The sequence below is a fragment of the Stigmatopora argus genome, chromosome 7, assembly GCF_051989625.1.
Source record: "Stigmatopora argus isolate UIUO_Sarg chromosome 7, RoL_Sarg_1.0, whole genome shotgun sequence".
NCBI lineage: Eukaryota > Metazoa > Chordata > Actinopteri > Syngnathiformes > Syngnathidae > Stigmatopora > Stigmatopora argus.
The window spans coordinates 6,922,035-6,944,949 of NC_135393.1; the positions used below are offsets into that span (position 1 = coordinate 6,922,035).

At 37.8% G+C, this 22,915-nt stretch overlaps 1 protein-coding gene across 1 annotated transcript; it reads left to right on the forward strand.

The window, feature by feature from the left end:
* Positions 1–68: 68 nt before the first annotated feature.
* Positions 69–22,375, forward strand: LOC144077181 (high affinity choline transporter 1-like). The gene is made up of 9 exons (XM_077604721.1): positions 69–361; positions 8,219–8,412; positions 8,485–8,598; positions 9,393–9,548; positions 16,351–16,499; positions 17,962–18,105; positions 18,508–18,661; positions 18,747–18,964; positions 19,998–22,375. Exons 2-9 carry the CDS (start codon positions 8,229–8,231, stop codon positions 20,526–20,528), a joined length of 1,650 nt encoding a protein of 549 aa, XP_077460847.1. The 5' UTR covers positions 69–361; positions 8,219–8,228; the 3' UTR covers positions 20,529–22,375.
* Positions 22,376–22,915: the final 540 nt, after the last annotated feature.

Below are 22,915 nucleotides of genomic sequence, written 5' to 3' on the forward strand. Positions count from 1 at the left end.
GTCGCCCTCCCATTTCCACTTTTGCCACTTGGTGACGCCCCCCGGACGGCTTTAATAAAAAATAAAAACCCAGCGTGCGGCTTCGAGAGAGTTCCAACTTCCTTCGTTGATGTCGGCCTTAGTAGTGATCTTCAACGCCCAGCTGTGTTTTATTTCCCTAATTTGCACTGACCACTTCAATTGAGTTGGTTTTAATATTTGTCCTTTTTTTTAAAAGCAGTTTGTGACACCATTCCACTGCACGTTTTTTCCTCTGCTTTTGGAATCATCTGGTGTGTTCTGTGACCTGTAAGAATAGCACCTCTCTTCCATCCATCCATCATCACAAAGGCCTGAGTGGTTCCGTGTAACGACTTTTTGGGTATGTATCAATTTTTTATTGTATTTATTTAATGCGTTGCTATCGTTAAACTGGTGCATGGTCATGGCGACTCCACGTATGTTTGCGTTACATTTTTTTCAAGTTGGTCAGCGCACATACCGATGCTCCAAAATAGCCTTCACTGATACTTTTAAAACTACAATTACTCATAAAAAGTCTTACTAAGACTGAGGTTATTGTCCTGTGAATTGAATTTTTCATATTAGTTGGGCTTTCACAATTTTGGGCAGCAGTCCAGATGTCTTGCAATCGAAGCACTAAATATTGTTTTATTGACTCCTGATTCAAAACGGATGTTTTCAAACTTGTATTTGATTTGACTTATAGTTTAATTAACTCTAGCTGCCATTGAGGACAATAGATGTCAAATCTATTTCGACTAGGAGTGAACGACTGCTGTCAGTCCCCAGTCGAAATATTATATATATATATTATATATACAGTAATCCCTCGATTATCGCGTCTTCACTTATTGCGAATTCACTATTTTGCGATTTTTCCCCCCAGCTATTATTGGAAAAAATGTTAAGTTCATACAATGTGAAAATCCACCCTGAAACTCGTAAGCGGACGCCACTCTTGCTTCTAGGACTCGGCACTGAAGGAAAAAGAGTTGTAATAGGGGTGACCCTACTTAGCGATTTTTCGATTATCGCAGCCATGTCTGGTCTACATTCACCGTTATATGATATATTATATATATGATATATTATATATATATATATATATATATATATATATATATATATATATATATATATATATATATATATATATATATATATATATATATATATATATATATATATATATATATATATATATATATATATATATATATATATATATATATATATATATATATATACTTCCTCACATCTTTCACCTCAACTTTTTCAATATATATATATATATATATATATATATAGATCGCCGTCAATGGAAGGTATGTTGAAAAAAATGATCACAATCCAGATAAATATTTTTTTTGGTTTGGTCTTTCCCCCCAGTCTCATTGAAAAAGTTGAGGTGAAAGATGTGAGGAAGTAGTTTTTTTTGGCACTCTATACGGCCTTGGTCCTATTCCTGTTACGAAAATGTTGTTCAGGCACACAGCCATATTTCAATAAAGCTTTAACAAGGAGCAGATGTTTACAGTTACACTTGAAAGTGAACCTAATTCTTTGCATCAAGTTGGTCTCCAAAGGCTGATGACAGTCTATCTAACCCATTGCAGGCTTAGTGAGTGAGAAGTGGCGAGTTGCAAGCGGAAAAGTACTGAGAGGCAGGGAAATAGAGATGTGTGGCTAGGGAGAAAGGTATTCATAGATAGTAATAGATGGGCTTTGCCAAGTCACACTTCTGCACCTGTAGCCGAGGACATGGCTTATTTAGACAGTGTGTCCTCATGTCTAAAGTTACTCCAGTTACATTGGCAATAAATACAGGCGATGCCAGCTGTCTATCAGCCAAATGCTGCTGAAGGTTACACCAAGCAAGCACTCTGATGCACGATTTTAAAATGTCAGTAGGTGAAGTCAAATATTTAGTGTATGTACTGTCAATATTATATACTACTGCATGTCCAATTGCTACTTCTCTGAGGGGGAAAGACCCTCAATGTATAGACACTACCGAGCTCAAAACTTACAGTGGACTCTTTCTATACTTGAACCCAGCTCACTCACCCCCTAGGTGGTTTTTGCACTTCGATAGTTCTGATGTCATATGGTACAACCCAAAGTGGGTGTATCAATGATTGTATCATGATGAGCCATGTTGCTTTTTTGTGTGTAGACTTTTTGTTGAAATTTCTCTTGACAAAATGACTGGAGGTCCTGTCTACCTGTACTATATTGCTCATTTGTTAAAAAATCTATTCATTTTGATTATGGTTATCTTGGGTTAAGGTAAATCAGATTCATAGTAACCAGGGCCAAAAGAATTTACTGGTTGCAGCAGCCAATCGTATTGCAGTCCTGCGGTTACGGCCTTCAACGCTAAAGAATTCATAACACCTTACTTGTGCGGGTTAGCCTGATGGTGTAACTTTAACCCTTTCAAACAATATTATATGAATTTAAAACAAAATTGAGGAATTGCAGTCAATTGATAAAAAGAGATGTAGAACAATTCAATTGGAATTCTATTTATTTTTTGTTTTATTAATTTCGTGACAGTACATATGTTAACTCTTTGGCTGCCGATCTTATCACTTACAGCTCTTGTCTGTTGAAATGGATTGGACGTCAAATGCTGTCAATAGGTGTTTTAATATAAATATCCCACTCAATAACCAATTTATTTTATATAAATAACAACGCTTAAAAGATAAAACAGGAAACATTGAATGTGTTTCTATTTTTGTTGAAAATAACATTCTAAAAAAAATGGACAATGGGCTTTTTTCAGTTTCTAAAAAATATTATAAAAATAAATAATACTGAAAAAAACCTTCCCTTTTTATTTTTTAATACAATGGTTAAAAAAACGGAATGAAATATTTTTCTCCTTTTTATAAAAAAAAAGTGAAAAATACAAGAGAATATTTGCTATTAAGTGGCTCACAATGAGGATTTGGTCAAATTTTAATGTCAGAAAAGCCGTCATTTTCATTAGATGATTAATTGTGATGGAAATAGAATTAATCAAAATGATTTCTGACAGCTTAGTTGGCAAATGAAAATGATTTGTGGCAGCCAAGTTTGCAGACATAGTAGCTTAAATTAAAAGGTACATATTTAATATGCCCCACAGCAAAAATGAGTTTGACACCCATTCCTTGTACCCCACAGTATCATGTGTTTCGCTTTCAGTGTGAAGAAATGATCCCAATCCAAACATCCAAAAATAGTGCTGCATGCAAAAGCACTAGCTTGTAAATGTCTAAATCTCTGGATTTGCAATTTCTAAACTTGATAATGCTAGCAGCTAAAATCTAAATAACTAATTGAAAATTGATGTGCTTCAACACTTGACACTTTAATTGCAAGTAAGGTAGGGAGTGAGTGACATTCCTAATTATGAGTTCTATTTGACACTCTACTTGAGCAGCACTGTTTTTTGTGCATAGTTGTTGGATGATGCCAGTAGTGTTGCAACAAAAGCGAAAGTTTAATCATTTTAATTCCTAAACTATAGAGCCAATCATAATTTTCATAATTTCATGTCTTTTTACACCTCCATTAGCTATATTAAAATCTAAGATAAACATGCAGGGCTGACCTAGAGTTTGGTACCAAAATTGAGCGAAGAAACAGTAGTACAATATAGAGCCATTTACGGTATGTCACGTGTGTACTGACGCATTACACGTGAGAGCCAGCAGCTGCCTGGAATCCATGCGTTTATAAGTGATAAACGTTTACTGTGTGACAGCAAAAGTATTAGAACCATAGACAAAAATTGAATGCTTAAAATTTGTCCTAAGGCAACAAGTAATGATTGAGACTACAAAAGTTTTACGAGCACTTGTGTTTTACAGCAGTTTTATTAGAATTTTGTGATTGCTTGAGGGTGTCTGCCTATAGCTGAGTCTTCTGACAGCCAGGGTTCCTGTGACTGCTGATAAGCTTATTTAACAAAGTAGCACACTAACAAAACCGCTTCCTTTCATAATTATTATAAATAAATCTATAATAACAAATCACAGCCCAATTTATTGGAATTATTCATTGCATGAAAATAGACTAGAGAGATTTTACACAGGCTGAGTGAGGGTAATTAAGTTGACAAGAGGCATGATTAATGACCAATATACATACTTTCTATTTCAGCTCATTGACCTAAGTTTTGGAATTTGGTTAGCAGTTCTTTCCATCACGTGTGTTAGAAATTAACTTGGCATCTTCAGATGCTTTCATGATTCGCTGTAGAATGCAAATATAGGAGTTATCCAACTTAAATTAAATCCAGACTTGAATTTTTCAGCACCCAAAGATGAAAAAAAAGTGGCAAGATGGCAAATTAAATGTGACAAATCACTTGAAATTCTTTAGGCAGTACTTTTCTGTATTATATTTCAAGAAGACTGAAACATAAGTATATCCAGTCCCAGTGAGAAATGATGGACGATCCACAATGACTGGCCAAGTTGTGTCTTAAGAGTGAAGCGAGACGGAGTGGGACAGCAAGGGAGGGAGGCATATAAGGGGAGTCCCCTTCCTGTCAACTTCAAAATAGGTTCAATCCCCCTGGCGGGACCCAGGCCTCACAAAGATGTGAAATAACTTGAATACATACAAGGCGGCTTTAGTCTAACCATCGGCAATCATCTAAATTGTTTTAATTTTGAGAAGCACCAAACAATAAACAGGCGGCACTGTGGAAACTATCTTCTTGCGTGCAGTCTGCATTTTCTCCCCTTTTGTTTATGGGTTTCGGCTTGCTTTCACATCCCAAACACATGCATGGTGGTAAAGGGTGTATTTTTTCATTTTAAATTGATTCCGCGATCTATCATGAAATTACATTGCACAATTGTCGTAACGATTAAAAATCATCTAATACAAACTTTACGTGTGTTTATGTTGGAAATAAACAATATGTGGCTCAACTTCCACTGCCGTCCGCTAGTTGGCAATTTGTGTCCTTCGAAAAAAATAAATCCAAAACACTAATACTTAAAGCAGAGATGCTCAAACTGTATTGCTCTTAGATCTACTTTTGAAGGAGTGAACTTCAAGCAATCTACTTTTTTTTTTCCTGGGCTGCCGACAAAGCTCAGCAGTTATGTATGCTGATGACCCAACGTAGAGTGGGCATGTAGTAATTGTTCTTGGACACATGAGCGCCCTTTCTCAGCTCATGTCCATTATCAAATTTTACTACATTTAATAAGTGGACAGTACAGCCCAAACAAACCTGGAAGGCTTAAATTAATGGTTTGACCTGCCATTTAAAAAATAAAAAAAATCTTCATATAATGCTATACATCCTGTAAGATTACAGTGGTACCTCGAAATACGAGCTTAATTCGTTCCGGGACTGAGCTCATATGTCGATATTCTCGTAACTCGAACGAACGTTTCCCATTGAAATGCACTAAAAACAAATTAATTCGTTCCAACCCTCTGAAAAAACACCAAAAACAGGATACTGGATTGGAAAAAAATATTTTATTTCTTCTAATTCGCCATCTATTAACAAAGTAACACATAACTAGTTGTTTAATATTACTAAAATGTGTTTAATAGTACTAAAATTATACAGATTTCGAAGGGGGAAGAGCGAGAGAGACGGACAGAGAGGGGGGTGCGCTTTTTGCATGGCAACACGCTCGTTTCATAACATAAAAAAATTTAGATGAACTTGGATTATGATGCAGACATACTCAAAAATGAGTTTTATCTAACCTTACACTAAACTTAATTCTAATTTTGTATTAAAGTTTGATTACTTTCTGCTCCCGGCCGGGTTGGCTGTTTGCCCCGCCTCCACCCCGACTTTCATATACAACCGAGAGGGTTGTTTGATTTTGTATTCCCTTCAAAATATTCCCAAAATGATGCACACTAATGTCCTCACAATAGGATAACGCACGACCACTTGCCAACGAGAAGTAGTCTTGTATTAGCGATCGCTCCGCCAACGTGAGCTAACAGGCTAAGGGGGAAAAACACTGAAAAAATGCGACGCTCCGTGCAGTGCTCGCAGAGACATTACAAAGAGTGAGTTGCGGGGAGAGAGCATGTGCCCCTGATGTTCTTATGAGCAGCCAACGAGAAGTGATATATACTCCTCGTATTAGCGATCGCTCCGTGTTTCGCGCTGAGTGACGGAAAAAAACTGAAAAAAATGCAACGCTCTGCCCAATGCTCGTAGATATGTTATACACGAAAGAGATGCGGCAAAAAAACAGCCTCATGTCTTGGCCACCTGGCTTTCTCGTATCTTGAAATTTGTCTCGTATCTAGAGATAATTATTAGCTCGAAATTTTACTCATATTTCGAAATGCTCGTATGTCGGGGTGCTCGTATGTCGAGGTACCACTGTATTTAGAAACCTGCATTTAAGCAGGTTTGGGCTGAAATTGAAATATGAATCGTGATGCCAATTGTATTGCCAGTTAGGATGATTACTCCAAATTGATCGTAAGTATAAGAGTGAATAGTTGTTTGTCTATTCTGTGCCCTGCAATTGACTGGAAACCAGTTCAGGGTGTAGACTGCCTACATTCTGTTGTTTGCTGGGATAGGCTCCAGCACCAGATCCTTGTCAGGATAAGCGGTTCAGAAGATGAATAAATTAATTCGCTGTAGGTCAGCTTATAAAAACCTTCATCCAAATTAACACATACCACACATAAGTGGATAAAAAGCTTTAGTAAAAAGTGTATTGTTCATTCAAATGCCTCAACCAATAGTGTGAATGCCATAAAATAAAATAAAAACTAGGTGTTTAATATCTATGGCTGCACAATATTAATTTATTATGATTAGTAATATATTGTTACAAAAAAATGTATGAATTTAGGGTATACTGAGCTAATGTAGAAGTCTACCTGGATTGACTATTACTACTTTCGACTTGTCCCGTGAGGGGTCGCCACAGCGAATCATTTTTTTCCCATTTAATCCTGTCCTTTGCATCATCTTCTAATTATATTAAAAATATATTAGAGATATCAAGACAAGGTAGATTGTGCCATGTAATTTGCACCTTGTGGTTTGCTAAGCAATAATTTAATGATTCTTCCCCTGGTAATAAATATTTACTGATCTTGGAGTGGAACCAGACATTAATAGTTTTTGCTGTCTTCATTGCAAGTTTGATAGTAAATCATTCCTTTGACATAAGTAAGCTGTCAAATATGTTTGCAATGCATTTCTAGCATTGCTTCTGTTGAAACCTTTCCTGTTGAAACCAATTTTTTGAAAGTCGCACCTAACTATAAGTCGCAACAGCGAAAGAATACACATTGAAGTATTTATAAGTTGCACTGGAGTACAAGTTTCATTTTTTGGGAGTAACAATAGTGAAATTGAAAACAACTGGCTACCTAGGGAACTTTTAACAAGTTTTTTTCATACAACTATAGTGTAAGACAATCAACAGACTTTTGGTACTCAGAGGGGGAAAAACATACCGCATTTACTCGCATATAAGCCAACCCCGTGTATAAGCTGCACCCTTAAAATTGCCTTAAAATGCGGCTCCTATGCGAGTAAATACGATAAGTCGCACTTGAGTAGTAGTCGAAGGCCCAGCCAAACTGAAAAAAGTAAAAGAAAATACGTTAATCATTTTCTGATTCAGTACACTTTTGCATTGTGTGCTACGAATAATAGCAGTACAGTGCACACGAACATACACACTTAGATTCCACGAGCCATATTAGTGAGTTTTGTGGCATTTGTTGACTTTGGCAACCATCCATGCACCTCAAACATTCCTTCAATGTATTCACATAAACACATGCCTATACAGACGCACATGCAGTGCATACTCTTCTTGGCTTGCATTTTTCAGTCCTTCCCCTTGACAAACATTTCCTCTATTCCCCCACTCCCAAAACCACCTTTCAAGTGAACATCCATACATTCTTTGGCAGCGTAACTTGAGTTGTGGCTAAACCTTGTCCAGTCTTGTTTTTCCTCCATGCAAATTATGGTCATACTTAATTTGATAAATGAATATTTTTTCCAGGACTTCCAGTCACTTGAAAATGTTGACCTTGTTTAGGATTCTACGACAGTACAGTCATAAAAAACACAATGTGCATACAGGAGTCACAATATTTCTTTAGCCATGTCGAAACAAATATGTGCAGATAAAATTGATTTTTTTTTCTGTGACGTCTTTATCTTTTTTTATGCCCCTTTCTCGTCCAACAGATATTCAACCATGGCTTTGAACGTGCCGGGTCTGGTGGTGATGGCATTCTTTTACATGCTGATCCTGGGAACAGGCATTTGGGCTTCTATGCGTTCCAAGAAAGAAGAGAAGAAGTGGAAAGGAGATGGGCTGGAGATCACACTACTGGCTGGTCGTAAAATCACCTTACTTGTTGGAATCTTCACTCTTACAGGTGAAAAAGTTGGAGCTTAATAATCATTGAGGAAAACAAACCAACTGACTCTTTAAAAAAATGTTCTTACAGCAACATGGGTAGGAGGAGGATTTATCCTGGGTATAGCTGAAGCCACCTACAACCCAACATTAGGAGCAGTGTGGGCTCTAATGCCCGTGCCTTATGTTGTTACATTCTTTTTAGGTGAGTACACAAACACTGAAGAGAAGAACTAAACTCTGTTTTCTCATCTTATGATAGATTTTGTTGTGCATAAGTACGAAGGGTCTGAAATTGACACTGGCAAGCAACAGGAAATACCAGTAAAGTTAGATCCTATTGGAAGCATGTCCTGCTGTTCATTATGTAACTGCTATGCTCCCCTATGTAAATGTAACTTGATCTGAAGTTTGGGGTTTTTAGGGGGGTGGGCTTCTAATGTCAAGTTGGCTTCTTTAGAATTGATCAGAATGATATGTTTTACAACATTGGAATAGGATAAAAACAGTTGAGTGTAAATTTCCACAAACAACCACGGTGTTCTGATAACAGTCTTAACGACTGAATTGAATCATAGTGTTGTTGACCACTGACAGCTTCTGTAGGCCAAGTCTATCTTACTGCGCAACCCTATAAAAGTGTTGCTTTGGTTAAAAATAGCAGGTGAAATTAGTTGTGGTTGGTAATATGAGTAGACAGGTGCGAAGTAGTGACTTGAACTAAAGAGACCTCTAATCACTGAGAGATACACATTTGCAACAGGACATAATGACTGGCATCATGTGAAATTTATGAGAAAGCAACAAATATAAGCCCTGCTCTGTTCTTGGCTGATGTTGGCTATGCATATTAATGTTTTCAGCTTAGTCTTACTTTTTTGTTTTACTTGATTTTCTTCATGTCCACATTCTCCTGGATGCCCCAGCTTGCTCTCTTATGCTTTTCAGTCTTCTATAATCTAAAAGTTTTATTTAGACAAACATTCCTCTAATTTCCAGGTGGCTTTTTCTTTGCAAAACCAATGAGAGAGAACAAGTACATGACAATGATGGACCCTTTTCAGAAGAAGTATGGGAACTTCATAAGCAATGCTCTAATTCTTCCTGCACTGGTCGCTGATGTGCTGTGGGTGGCACGCACACTTGTCAGCCTGGGTGAGTTCCTTCATACGCCAGAACTGTGTTGCTTATTTGTGCATGCTTTATGCAGACATAATGAAATCTAGGCATACATATAAAACTAAAACACAAACGATGTAAAAACATAAACGCAAAAACGATATAATAGTCAATTGGATATCCATAGAAACACTAATCTAATCCAGGTATTTATGTACCGTTAGTCCATATCATTGACAAAGTGGTCCCAAATGTGAATTGTTGTAATTCTGCTGTTATATCTCTGCTCTTGTTGATATTGCAGAACTTAATTTTAAATATTCTCGTTATCTGATTGATAAGTAGCGTAGTTCCCTCAGTGGCTAGGCCTACCCAACTTAAATCCAGGACAGCAATTCATATTATAAGGTCAACTCATGTTGCTGTCTAATGAGAATCAAGACACTTAAATGTTTAAATATACATAAACAACATATGTTGAGCACAATACTCAGCAAAAGTTTAGAATCATAGAAAACCAGGATTTTATGAGACAAGGTGTTTTCCAGTTAACAACCGATACTATCCAAAATCACTAGCGAGAACGGTGTTATAAAAACCACATCTGAGTCTTGATAGTGCTAATTCTTTACAATGAATTACTAATCCGAAATCTTGACAAATAAATTTCAGTTCAAATGCGAGATGATATGAAATGCACCGGATGTGATTTTGTAGGGTTCTTCAGTACAGTGGTACCTCGACATACGAGCACCCCGACATACGAGCATTTCGAAATACGAGTAAAATTTTGAGCAAATAATTATCTCTTGATACGAGAAAAATTTCGAGATACGAGAAAGTCAGGTGGCCAAGACATGAGAGACTGTTTATCATTGTAGTGCACTGTCTTTTTTTGCCGCATCTCTTTCGTGTATAACAGATATCTACGAGCACTGGGCGGAGCGCTGCATTTTTTTCAGTGTTTTTTCTGTCACTCAGTGCGAATGCCGGAGCGATCGCTAATACGAGGTACATATTACTTCTCGTTGGCTGCTCATAAGAACATCAGGGGCACTGGCTCCGCAACTCCTTGTGTAATATTTCTGGTTGCAACTTCCTCTTTGTAATGTCTCTGCGAGCACTGGGCAGAGCATTGCATTTTTTTCAGTGTTTTTTTTCCCCTATTTCCTATTGTGAGGACATTAGTGTGCATCATTTTTGGAATATTTTGAAGGGAATACAACAGCAAACAGCCCATCGATACTAAAAGTCAGGTTGGAGGCAGGGCATACAGAGCCAACCCGTCCGAAAGAATGGTATAAAAATGTAAAACAAAATTAGAATTACGTTTAATGTAAGGTTAGATTAAACTTATTTTTGAGCGTGTCTGCATCGTAATCCAAGTTCATTTAAATTTGTTCTTGTTATATTACGATTCACCGGTGCAAAAAGTCTCCCCCGCTAGATTAGACTTATTTTTGAGTGTGTCTGCATCGTAATCCAAGTTCATTTTTGATTCACCAGTGCAATGTCCCTCGCTCTACCCTTCGCGAAATCCGTCTAATTTTAGTTCTATTAAACACATTTTAGTAATATTAAACCACTAGTTATGTGTTGCTTTGTTAATAGATGGCGATTAGAAGAAATAAAACATTTTTTTCCAATCCAATATCCTGTTTTTGTTGTTTTTTCAGAGGGTTGGAACGAATTATTTTGTTTTTAGGTCATTTCAATGGGAAACGTTCGTTCGAGTTACGAGAATATCGATATAAGAGCTCAGTCCCGGAACGAATTAAGCTCGTATCTCGAGGTACCACTGTACTGGCAATCAGTTGCCATTTTGTCTATTGTGTTGTAAGTATTGAGCAGATTTAAAGGCCAAAAACTATATTGCCAAAAGTATTTACTTTCATGCCACGTGACTTGCTTATGAATGTGACATCCCATTTCTAATCTTCTGTTTCTTGGCCTTCTCCAGCAATAACAGCTTCCACTCTCTTGGGCAGGCAGGAGTCTTTATAGGAACTTTTGACGCATTTGCGGACAAACATGATTTTGATTACTAGGTTTGGATCGCAAAGTGTTCTCTTGCGTTGTTGTAAAGACCAGTATAGTTCATCTCGACCCTGCGGCTCTAGGACGAGATATAATAAAGTAATCTTGCTTCGCTTTAGTAAGCAGAACCATTCAGGCGCACTATTCTTATTTCTTTAACAGAACACCCATCCATGTGATGAATTCACTATCTGCTATGTACAGCCTTGCTCTTTCACGCTAATGGCGCCCTAAAGACGGCTGAGATAATGGGCAGTGGCTCTGGCAACGCTGCACAGCCTGCTTTACAGCGCCATTAGATTGAATGGCCATAAAGACTTGCGGGTACACCTTCCGAGTGGTACTCCGACTGTATTTATAGCTGGTCAATTCTTGACTTATGTGAGTGTTCTCCTAAAAAATTATAAAAGGAGAGCCTGACATGTTTTGCTTACTGAGGAATCTGAATTCCTTCGTCAAATCTCATAAGCAACACACACGCCCATTACATGACCCTCGCAGGATCATGTTACTTTCTGTCAGAAAAAAATCTGTCTAGTGGAGAAAAGAACACTGATTGCTTCAGCATTATTAAATTCCTTGCTATTGCAAATTTTTTGGAACAATTTTCTGAGAAAAAGAAACATTTAATCATGAATGCACGTGTATTTGTAGCCATTTTGATGGTAGGTTAATATAGATACATACAGCATGTGTTGCCTATGGCTCTTTCAACAGTTTGGGTTGCTGTCCCCTGCTTTAAACTATAGATTACAAAAGGGATGTTACTCCAAGGCAGGTAACCAAATACTGTTGGCAATAAATTATGATGGATTAGATTCTCTAAATTGATTTTAAATATTTCAAGTGTTCTTTTACTTTCATCACCGTGTTATTTTCGTGTGAGTGATCCCAAACTTTTGAGGGGCAGCTATAAGTAGAGATGCTCCGATCCACCGGCCACCTATGATTATTTTATTTGCAATTAAAAATACATCTATCACGTAATAATGCTCGCAAGACGCAAGCATGCAAATCTCTGTTCAGGGAATACTACTACACAGAAATGCAGCGACTAAACCCTGCAAGTCTTGTTTAAGGTATTTTGGCTATCTTACCAGGACTGAAATAATGCTGAGACAGCTTCGGTTCTTGGGTGATTGGCATCAGAATTTACAGCATAAAACCAGATCGGAGCATCCCTAGCTTTAAGCTAATCCTTGAGTTCCTCATACATAGTATTTGTTATGCATTGTTCCTTACAATTTAAGCATTTTGTAATGTTATTTCTTCATGCTGTATGTTGCCGTCTTCTGTCTGGGTGTTATGGTGGCTGTAATTGCAATTCTGTACAGTGTGAATGTGCTCATGTGAGAGCGAGCATGTGTGTGTCTTTAAATGTTTTTGCGTGTGTGTTTTTTAATGATGTCTTCTTTTCCAGTGGTATTTGAAAAAGGGGGTTAGACATCGAGCAGCCTGTTGATTGTGAAAGGTGATGAATTATTCAAACCAGGTTGTTCCTATTATGAGAGACTTGTTCTAATCTTTGACTGATTGGTTCAATGATACATGCCTTTTACATACCGTCACGTGTGTGTAATATTTATACATGTGAAATTGGTGCTTGAGCAATTTATGGTATAAAAGGAAGGGTAAATAGGAATTTTCTGATCCATTCTTATCAATACTATTTAAATCTTTTTATCCACTGGGTGTAGCACTCACTCACTCCTTGATGTTTGCAAAACTCGAATGGATCACAGGTTAGTTATTAGCCTGATGCAGATAAAAAAGCAGATGCAAATTTAGTGTTGTAGTCTAGATAGGATCAGCTTTTGGCTCAGGGTGCCATAAAAACTTTTATACTAATCAACATACTTCTGTGTTTCAGTGTGAAAAAATATTCAAACTTTTATAGGTATTAAAACTTTTACAGGTATATGCTTTTACATCATCAACAGTACAGTTACGGTCAAAATTTTAGAGGGAAGGAAACTGGTACCAATTTTTTTAATATAAGCCAGTTACGATATGTCTTTTCAGGACTATACATTTAGAAATGTTTTACTTTTTCTTGCTAGTATGACACGTGTGTTGTGTGTGTGTGTGTGTGTGTGTGTGTGTATATATATATAATATGTATGTGTGTGTGTGTGTGTGTATATATAATATGTATGTGTGTGTATATATATAATATGTATGTGTGTGTGTATATATAATGTGTATGTATGTGTTTATATATAATGTGTGTGTATATATATAATATGTATGTGTATATATAATATGTATGTGTATATATAATATATATGTATGTGTATATATAATATATATGTGTGTGTATATATAATATATATGTGTGTATATATAATGTATATATGTGTGTGTATATGTATGTGTATGTATGAATGTATAATGTGTATATTAGAGTCATTAAAAATTAGATGTAGCGATTTGATTAACCATAAAACTCAAATATTCAACAGTATCTGTATCAGCAATACTAACTAGCCCTGTAGACACTTGGACCAGATGGATCTGAACCATAATGCCCACACTGTGGAGGTCTCAGGCCACCCGTAGAAACCTACTTGACTTATAAAATTCAATTTTGTAATGTATTACATCCTGAAAATAAATTTATTGCCCGCCTTACATATTGGTTGATATAGTAATCATCGTGACAGGCGTTTGTATGTCTTCCTAGGCCTTATCAGCTGTGTTTCTTGGTAGGAAGAGGATCTAAAAACATCTATTTAAGCAGACCTTTCTATGGCCTACCCTAGTGCAGCCAAAGAGGCCCCTGGTTTTCTATCCTAAATTTAGCGCTCCCGTAAAGGGCACAGCTTAAAACACAAGAGATAAAGGATATGCCGTTAAAACTACAAAGCAAATCAAGCAGAAATTCTTAAACGTTCAGTCAATGTTCTTTCATGGCCAGCCATAGCTTATGTATTTTAATTCACTGGGTCTTGCGTGATAATAGTTGTTTTTTTTCCTTCGCTTTCCTTCCTGTATTTAAATTGATGATGTAACTATGACTGTTGGTAATAAAATAGTGTTATGCAATTTTAAACCCCACTGCCCTGCAAGGAAGGCAGCCTTTTCCTTGTGAGATGTTTTTGTGCTCCCAAAATGTGTGTACATTTAGAACATGTTGGTTTCATTTGTACAGTATAGTATATAATAATTTTGAAATATGAAGTGGCAGTCTTGTGACTTGTCACCCAGCGTTTCATGGTTATGTCACACACCACATGTGAATCTGGGTGGAGTGCAGTGTCTTGACATCTTTGCACTGAGCTCACCTAGCACATTGTGGCATTTTTGTGCCAAGTGTGAATAGACCATTGATGACTGCTGTCACTTATGTAAAGGTCAGTAGGCAAGGGATCCATAGGTGTGTAACTACTAATAAACTAATATTACTAATGCAACATTACATGGGGTGGTTGAGTAGGGACAAGAACGTTTCAGAACGTAGGAGTCAAAACAGTTTAACACAAATATGGGAGAAAGTGCTTCGCGAAAGTGTTGGGGTCAGTTAGGGGTTGGCATGGTAGGTCAGTGGGTGGTAAGTGCCGATAGATGGTGCAGATCTGACACTTCTCTGTTTAAGGGCATTGTTGAGGTGTGGCTGCAGGCTGCGGCTGGGTGAATCCTGGCAATGTGGGAGAAGAGACAGTAAAGGTAGTGACGTTTTGCTTGCATTGTTTGAGTAACAAGATGTCTATCTCACTCATTTTTATGTACCTACTCATGCTTAACCGTTTCATTACCTGTACAACCCCCTCTTTTTACATGTTTTGCATTTGTAATGATGATTGTATGAAGGGTTTTTGGTGTCACAATCAATAGGCTGCTTTTGTTCTTCTGGTTTTGTTTTTAATATTACAGCTTCATGTCCACGTACGTCCGCCCGGAGGAGGTGCTCAAAAACTCGCTTACTGTATCGTTGTTTTTCTTGGGTAGGACACTCACTAAAATTGCACCTCCATTATTCGTTGAGGGATCCGAATTAAATTTGGTAGGTATATTGTAGGCATGTGTAATATTTCCCCATCAGGGATTTGTTTTAATAATTACGTACATTTATTTAAAATTGCTACTCTATTATTTGTCCACCAATCAAAATCAAATGCAAAAAGAGCTAGAGATGTACAGTCATCAATCCCCGGAGCTGGATTTAATTTTCTCACGGGGAATTAGAATATTGTAAATTGCTTCTTCATTAATAGTGGACAGATCAGAAGAAGACTTGGTAGATATATTCTAGGGATAGGCGCCACAATCTTCAATTAAAATTGCTACTCCATTAATTATTAAATAATCTGAATATTTGGTAGGTACCTTCTGCGGCAGTATACAAACGGATCCTCTAAGCACTTTGATTTTCATTTAATGTGGTCTTATTGTTGCCTGTAGGTTCTGGGTTAGCACTAAAGAGAGCTGTGCGATCTTAGTTCATTTTGAACTTGTTTTTAAGATGTTTAATGCAAAACTGTCTCTTCCCAAATGTATATGTATTGACTTTGATAACTAGTAAAGCACTGCTATGTTATGTTATTTTGAAATGTGATATTTTTCCACCTCCAACATAATTAAATAATAAGGCCAAATACATCAATTTCATGGCTCATTTAAAATGTATGCATGTAAATGCTTGTCTGGGAGAAAGCTTTAATACCAAAAGAGAGCTTGAGAACATAATGATAGCTTGAACCATCACAGAAATATGATGCATGTATCTCCAGTGATCAATGTATGTGCAAATGTTGCCGCAGCCGTGCTATCGGTGGCTCATTACCATGTTGTGTTGTTCCAGCTGGAACAATGAGTGTGATCCTGGACCTTTCTTACGCCTATTCCATTGTCATCTCGGCCGTGGTTGCAATTATCTACACACTCTTGGGAGGGCTTTACTCTGTGGCTTACACAGATGTGATCCAGCTCATCCTCATCTTTATCAGTCTGGTATGTAGAATCTGTTGACCCGCTCACCCTGGAAAACTTCACTCCCTGTTGGTTACTGAGCATTAAGTGTTCCATTATGTACTTACACAAAAAAATGTATGTTGCCATTTTATTTTCAATCCCTCATTTTCAATCCAGAGCTGAATATTGAGTTAATGGTGAGATGGCCTACATGTGAATTAGAGATCGATCTATAGGGTTTTTCTTAGGCCGATAACCAATATATTTGGAGCCGCTATTTATAAAGTGTAAAAAAAAAAAATGAATACTCCTACACTAAACAAGTCAATTATATATTCTACCCATATATTAAATATTCTATTGAGGATTCTTAAAACTTATGCTGATGTATGTTATTGAATGGATAAGATGATCTCATTCAATAACTGACCCAAACGGTCTTCATATTTTTTGGAACGATACTTTCAGGGGCACTCTAAATTTTCTGCATTTATGTATGCATTTGTACTCTTGGAGTGTCCGGTTGTGTGTCCATGTCATTATTTTAGAGTGATCACATAAATGGGCTAAATAGCGAGGTCCAATTGTCGATCATCAACTTTTCCATAACAAATTTAAAAAATGTTTGCCTTCATTTCTGTGATATGTAGGCATATCTCAATCTGATACTCTGTATAGGTATTGGTTATTCGGCTATTTTTGGAGTATCGGATTGTCAAGATTGGATGGGATCCAGTATAGTAGCGTTTGTTTTCAATACTGTCGACCTTTTTGTCTGCATTAAATCAAACCAATAGGCAAAAATATCTGCCAAGTTGGACAATTTGTCTTGGGAAACTAGTGATGGTCATAGAATCAGGTAAATAGCATTTGTTGAGGAGGTACAACTTAAATATTAGTCATTTAATGCTAAATTCGCATGACATTTGCCATGCTGTTTTGTAAAATAAAACACAAGTGGCATTCTTCAGAAACATTTAAGATAATAATCATGTCCTAAAACGAAGACACAGAAGTACCAATGCTGGCTATTTACGTATTTTTGAATGAAACATGCTGACATCTAACCCGCATGTTAGTGGAGATGCTTATTAGTCGACCCGCGCCTTGTGCGCCAGATCAGCAGTCTACGTTGGGGCATAAGTAGATCCCCCCAATTGGTAAGTTCCCCTTTTCGCCCATGAAACTCACTAACACTGCGTGTGTCAACACACACGCACACCCCGCTGCTACGCTTGTCTACCAAATACCAGATACGTCAGGTCTACCAAATCCTAAAATACGTGCGGCATGGTGATATTATTTACTTTACTATATTTGGTGATATTTATACTGCAATATCAAAAATAGCCCAAGTTGATTATTTGATAGTTGTCACAAAACATACAGGAACAGCTGATCATGATATGCCGGACATAAAATTGCTAATTTCCACTCAAACTTCAAATGTTCTCCTCTGGGTGCATATTACATCATCTGAATGTTGTGTTTGTTTACACAGTGGGTGTGTGTCCCTTTCCTGTGTACCAACCCTCACTCTATGGACATTTCGCTGACTGCCTACACCCATACCTACCAGGCCCCCTGGATCGGCAAGGTGAACTTTGATGAAGCCGGGAAGTGGTTTGACGACTTCATGCTGCTGGTGAGTTATGCAGACCCTAAAACCTCCTCATATGGGCCGGCCCAGTTTATTTTTAGCCATGAAAAGCTAACTTAATGGCTGCCATTGATGGTGATAGAGGTCCTATCCATTTTGACTGGGAGGGGACTATTGTATCAAGCATTTAATTCTGTATGCACAGTACGATTGAGCTAGAAAGTCAGGCAGAACACACCCGCGGGCCGGATCAGACCCCCGAGTGGGCCGCCTCCGGCTTGTGGGTTGTATGTTTGACACCACAGCCTTCAGAATTACACAGTGAAGAGTAAAAATACCTGAAGAGAGGCTGGGTTTTATGACTTCTATTTCAAAAGTAGCTTCAAGTTAACTTCCTTGGATGTAGAAAACGACATGGATAATTTGTTATGTTCACTGTTGTCACAGGCTCTAGGTGGTTTGGCCTACCAAGCGTTCTACCAGAGGATCCTGTCGGCCTCATCTTACACCCAGGCTCAAATAACATGCTTTGCCTCTGCAGCCTTCTGCCTAGTGCTGGGTATTCCCTCTGTGCTGGTGGGAGCTGTGGCTGCATCCACTGGTAAAACTCTTAATTGGACGAATAATGATGTAAAGACAGTAGAAACTGGCATTTGTAGATCTTTATTGAATATACAATTCTGTAGATTGGAACTCAACAAAGTATGGACTGCCAACCCCATATGAGAGAGGCGAAGCAGGTTCTATCCTCCCTATTTCCCTGCAATTCCTCACGCCCACCTATGTGTCTATCATCGGTATTGGAGCTGTGGCTGCCGCTGTCATGTCCTCTATGGACTCAGCCCTGTTATCGTCTGCATCGTTGTTCTCTTCCAACATCTACAAGAACATAATCAGGAAGGAGGTAAGATGGCCAGCAATGTGTAAGTTAGATAACCTTAGAATGTTCAAATTTCAAGTTACCCTTAGACTGATAATGCTTAGAATCAATAATATTTTCATAACTTATCATTCATGTCAATAGTAATGAAGGATATTTGAAGAGATGAATTAATTTTAAAAAAATCAAACTTTAAGGCTAAATTGAGTTCTTTCAATTTTACACACATAATACAGAGCCAAAAGCACTTTAAAAAGCCTCAAATTTACTTTCATTTCACCTGGAGTAGTATAACAGGCATGTTTTCCACCTACAATAAATTATTTGAGGGTTGGGAAGTCATAGTTGATTAAGCGGCACCATGCATATCACACCTACTACATAGTACACATGTACAGTCACTAACAATCCATGCATGAGATTTTATAGGACAATTTTTCAGTCCTTCATACACACCAAAATATGAATAGCCTAGGTTCACACTACACGGTGTGATGCCCAATTAGAATTTTAACATCTCCCTTAATGTCTCGCAGTGTTTACGCGAGTTAGTATGGTCCCTTTTGGAAGGCGTCAGCCATCAAGTTTTGAGAACTTTATGCTACCGGAGCTACTTTTTTTTACCTGATGGCTTCAAGTGCAATATCATGAGGGTTTTCTTGTGGGACTTCACTCCCCGTTACCCATTTGCATCTATTTGTATCGTCAAACAATGGTGATGCATTTCTATTGTCGAAGTATAGATCGGATTATAGTGCAGAGACATCAGATTCGTATCCGCTTTATTATGAGACCCAGGTTGAATTTGAAAAATTGGGATTCGACTGTACATACCATATCAAAAGACGTGTTGCAAATGATGTGAACATAGCCTCGGAGTCATCATTCTTGCCCAGCTCTTCGTTAATATTATCGATTCTTTGGTCATATTTGAGATGGCCCTTTTCGTAGGTCCTTAAAGTTTCCTATTTCGGTCCATCTGTTCTGATGTGCCACGACAGTAGATGGTCTTGCTATCAAAATCACATTTTGAACACGTGTGTCTCTCTTGTCTCAGGCATCAGACCGTGAGATGCAGTGGGTGATTCGTATCTCTGTGGTGGCTGTCGGTGTGGCTGGCACTGGTCTCACCTTCTTGGATAACAGTGTGCTGGTCTTCTGGATTGTGGGTGTGGACATGTCCTACACCATCATGTTCCCTCAGCTGGTCTGCGTGCTTTTCTTCAAGAGTTCAAATGCCTATGGTGCCACTGCGGGCTTCTTATTAGGAATTTGCATGAGGCTCATGAGCGGCGAGCCCCTCGTCGGCCTCGCGCCCGTCATCCACTTCCCTGGTCTCCGGCGGAATGCCGAGGGAACGATGACCCAGTACTTCCCCTTCCGCACTGTGATCGTGATCTGCTCGCTGATCGCCATCCCGCTCGTCTCTTGGCTTTCGGCCATGCTTTTCAACAGAGGGGTTTTGCCCGACAGGTTCGATGTGTATAAGGTCAAAAAAGTGGAAAACCGTCTTACAGAAGAGGGGACCGTTGAAGACAGTGAAGAGCGTGTGGTATCTAAGCAGTTACTGGAGACAACCAGCTGCTGAGGGGCCACAAAGGCAAAACGTGACCCTTCACAGGAGGTAGACATGCTTGTCTGCTCGTTGTGAGTTTAGGGTCGGCCTTTGACAGCAGGAGCTTAACATTGTCAATAGTATCTGGACAGAAGCTGTGAATTTGTATCACATACTGTACAGGGCAACATTGGCAATATTTCCCCCGAACCCCTTAGCACCTGTCCTTTCCTTTTTGTTTAATCAGCTTCCTTCTACAATCAGCAATTCATCTTAGTTTGTTTATGATAGCTAACTAATCATTAACCAGTATAGCCTTTAATGTGATTGATTAAAAACATCCAATAATTACTGAGCCTTGTTTTCAGCTAATCAAGCATCTTTGCATTGGACAGGAGCACAGCCTTTTAAAATGATTTCCATTTGGAAAAGAGTTTATCAATTGTTTTATGTGTAACAAATTTTGGATTTGTACATATTTGTAGAAATATATTTTATGACATTAGCAAGTATACTTCCTTGTCAGATTCAAATGTAGTCCCTAGTCTAAAGTGCGCATGCAACACTTTTGAACCATCTCCACAAAAAAGGAATAACGATGAATAACAAACATGTTTAAAATTCCATTACAACCGACGTGTCGCAATTCTACAGGTCTATTTTTTTTGCAGCATATAATTTTAACTTCTAAAACCACCTTAAAAGGCAATCACTTCAATAATTGGATTTGACAAAGTTAGGTTGTGTTGACATTTCCATATATTTGCTGTGTTTTGTGAACAACCACATTGTTTCCACGTTGCATTGTAGCTTTGTCAGTATTTAAAAAAAAAGTACACAAAAAAATAAAGATTTTGGACTGTTCTTTGCTCATCTATAACCAGTTATGTAAACATATCCATAATGTGAATGCATTCTTCTCAAACAGAAAGCCAAGGCTGTTCGAAACCGTTGAGTTTGGGCAGTCAGTGATGCAGAACCGTAAAAACAGTTGATTTAGAGTATTCCTCAACCAATGAGCACTTGTTCAGGAGCCTTGAAGCCATTTCTTGTAAAAGGTACTGGTTGTACCATTTACTTCAAATAACACTGGAAACGTTTGATACCGTAGAGCTGGGAGGAACAGAATCTTAATGTCGTGGCACAACGCATGATTCTGAATGCCGTTGAAAACAAATAGATGGTCAAAATCTGTTTTCCAAAGACTTCTTTTAGAATCAAAACAACTCATTGCATGTATCTTAGATTTGAGTTCTAAATGTATTATATTGTTGTACAGCGAAATCCCAATTTGTACATTGACTCTTATTTTTATATCGAGGTGGATAGCCATGCGTTGTTTAGAGAAAACAAATGTTTTTGTATCGCAAGTGAACAATGTCAAAGTAAAATTCTCCTAGTTTTGCTTTTAAAATGAATGTAGAACTTGTTATCACTTTGTTTTGTCGTTTAAATTTGGCCTTTTATGTTTGGCCGGCACTTTTCAGCAGTGCTACTCCGTGTTACATGTCTTTGTCATCACAAGGAACACTGCTGCCCAGAGCGAGCACTACATGCAACTTCAGAAATTGGCCTTACCGTTTGACAAATGGATCATTTGTGTGGCGTTTTTTGCATTTCTTTGATCACTTTTGGGGCAATATTTAATTTCCGATGTTGAGGGTAACGTTTTTGACTGGTTTTAGGTTTAATTTAAAATAGCCCTATTTTATTTCTCCTTGTCGCTATGTGGGTTTATACTTTTATGCATGTCAATTCTCATAACTGAATGTATTTTATTAAGGCTGTTCTCTCTTGCCACTTGGCAAGGTCCTACTTTGTAATCAATGTAAATCCCCATGGGGTGAGCTTCTGTCAGAATAAATGCTGAACTAAATTGACTTCTCATCTCCTTTGTTTTGAGAAATACTAGGATGGGGCAGGGGTTAATTGAGTATTCAAAATTTTATTGCATTTCATTTCCTACCGTGAGGAAAAACGCTGGCGGCATAGTACAAAAACATTGTCTAAGCTGTAGTAGTTTGCTCTAAAGGTGAAACTGGGGAATGCACATTTCCAGCCATTCAAGTCAGGCAACTGAAAATACCATAACAGGTATTACCTCAAAGGCAAATTCTCACAGTACATATCTTAAAATAAAAGTACAAAGTTATAAATGCTGAAGTCTGGTTCTTAAAATCCCCAAATCAAATTACTGAGATCACTTGATAGTATCTAAATATAACATTGGCTGCATATGCAGACACTGCTGGGATTTTGACAAAAAAAATCATTATTGCTGTTCTAGTTCAGTTTGTTGATATGCAGGGAGACATTATTTGGATAGACACACAATGTTTCCTTTTGCCACAAGTCAGACGCTTAAATGGAAGTAGGGATTAAGCACTTGACTTGTTAGTACAAGAACAAATCCGTGAAAC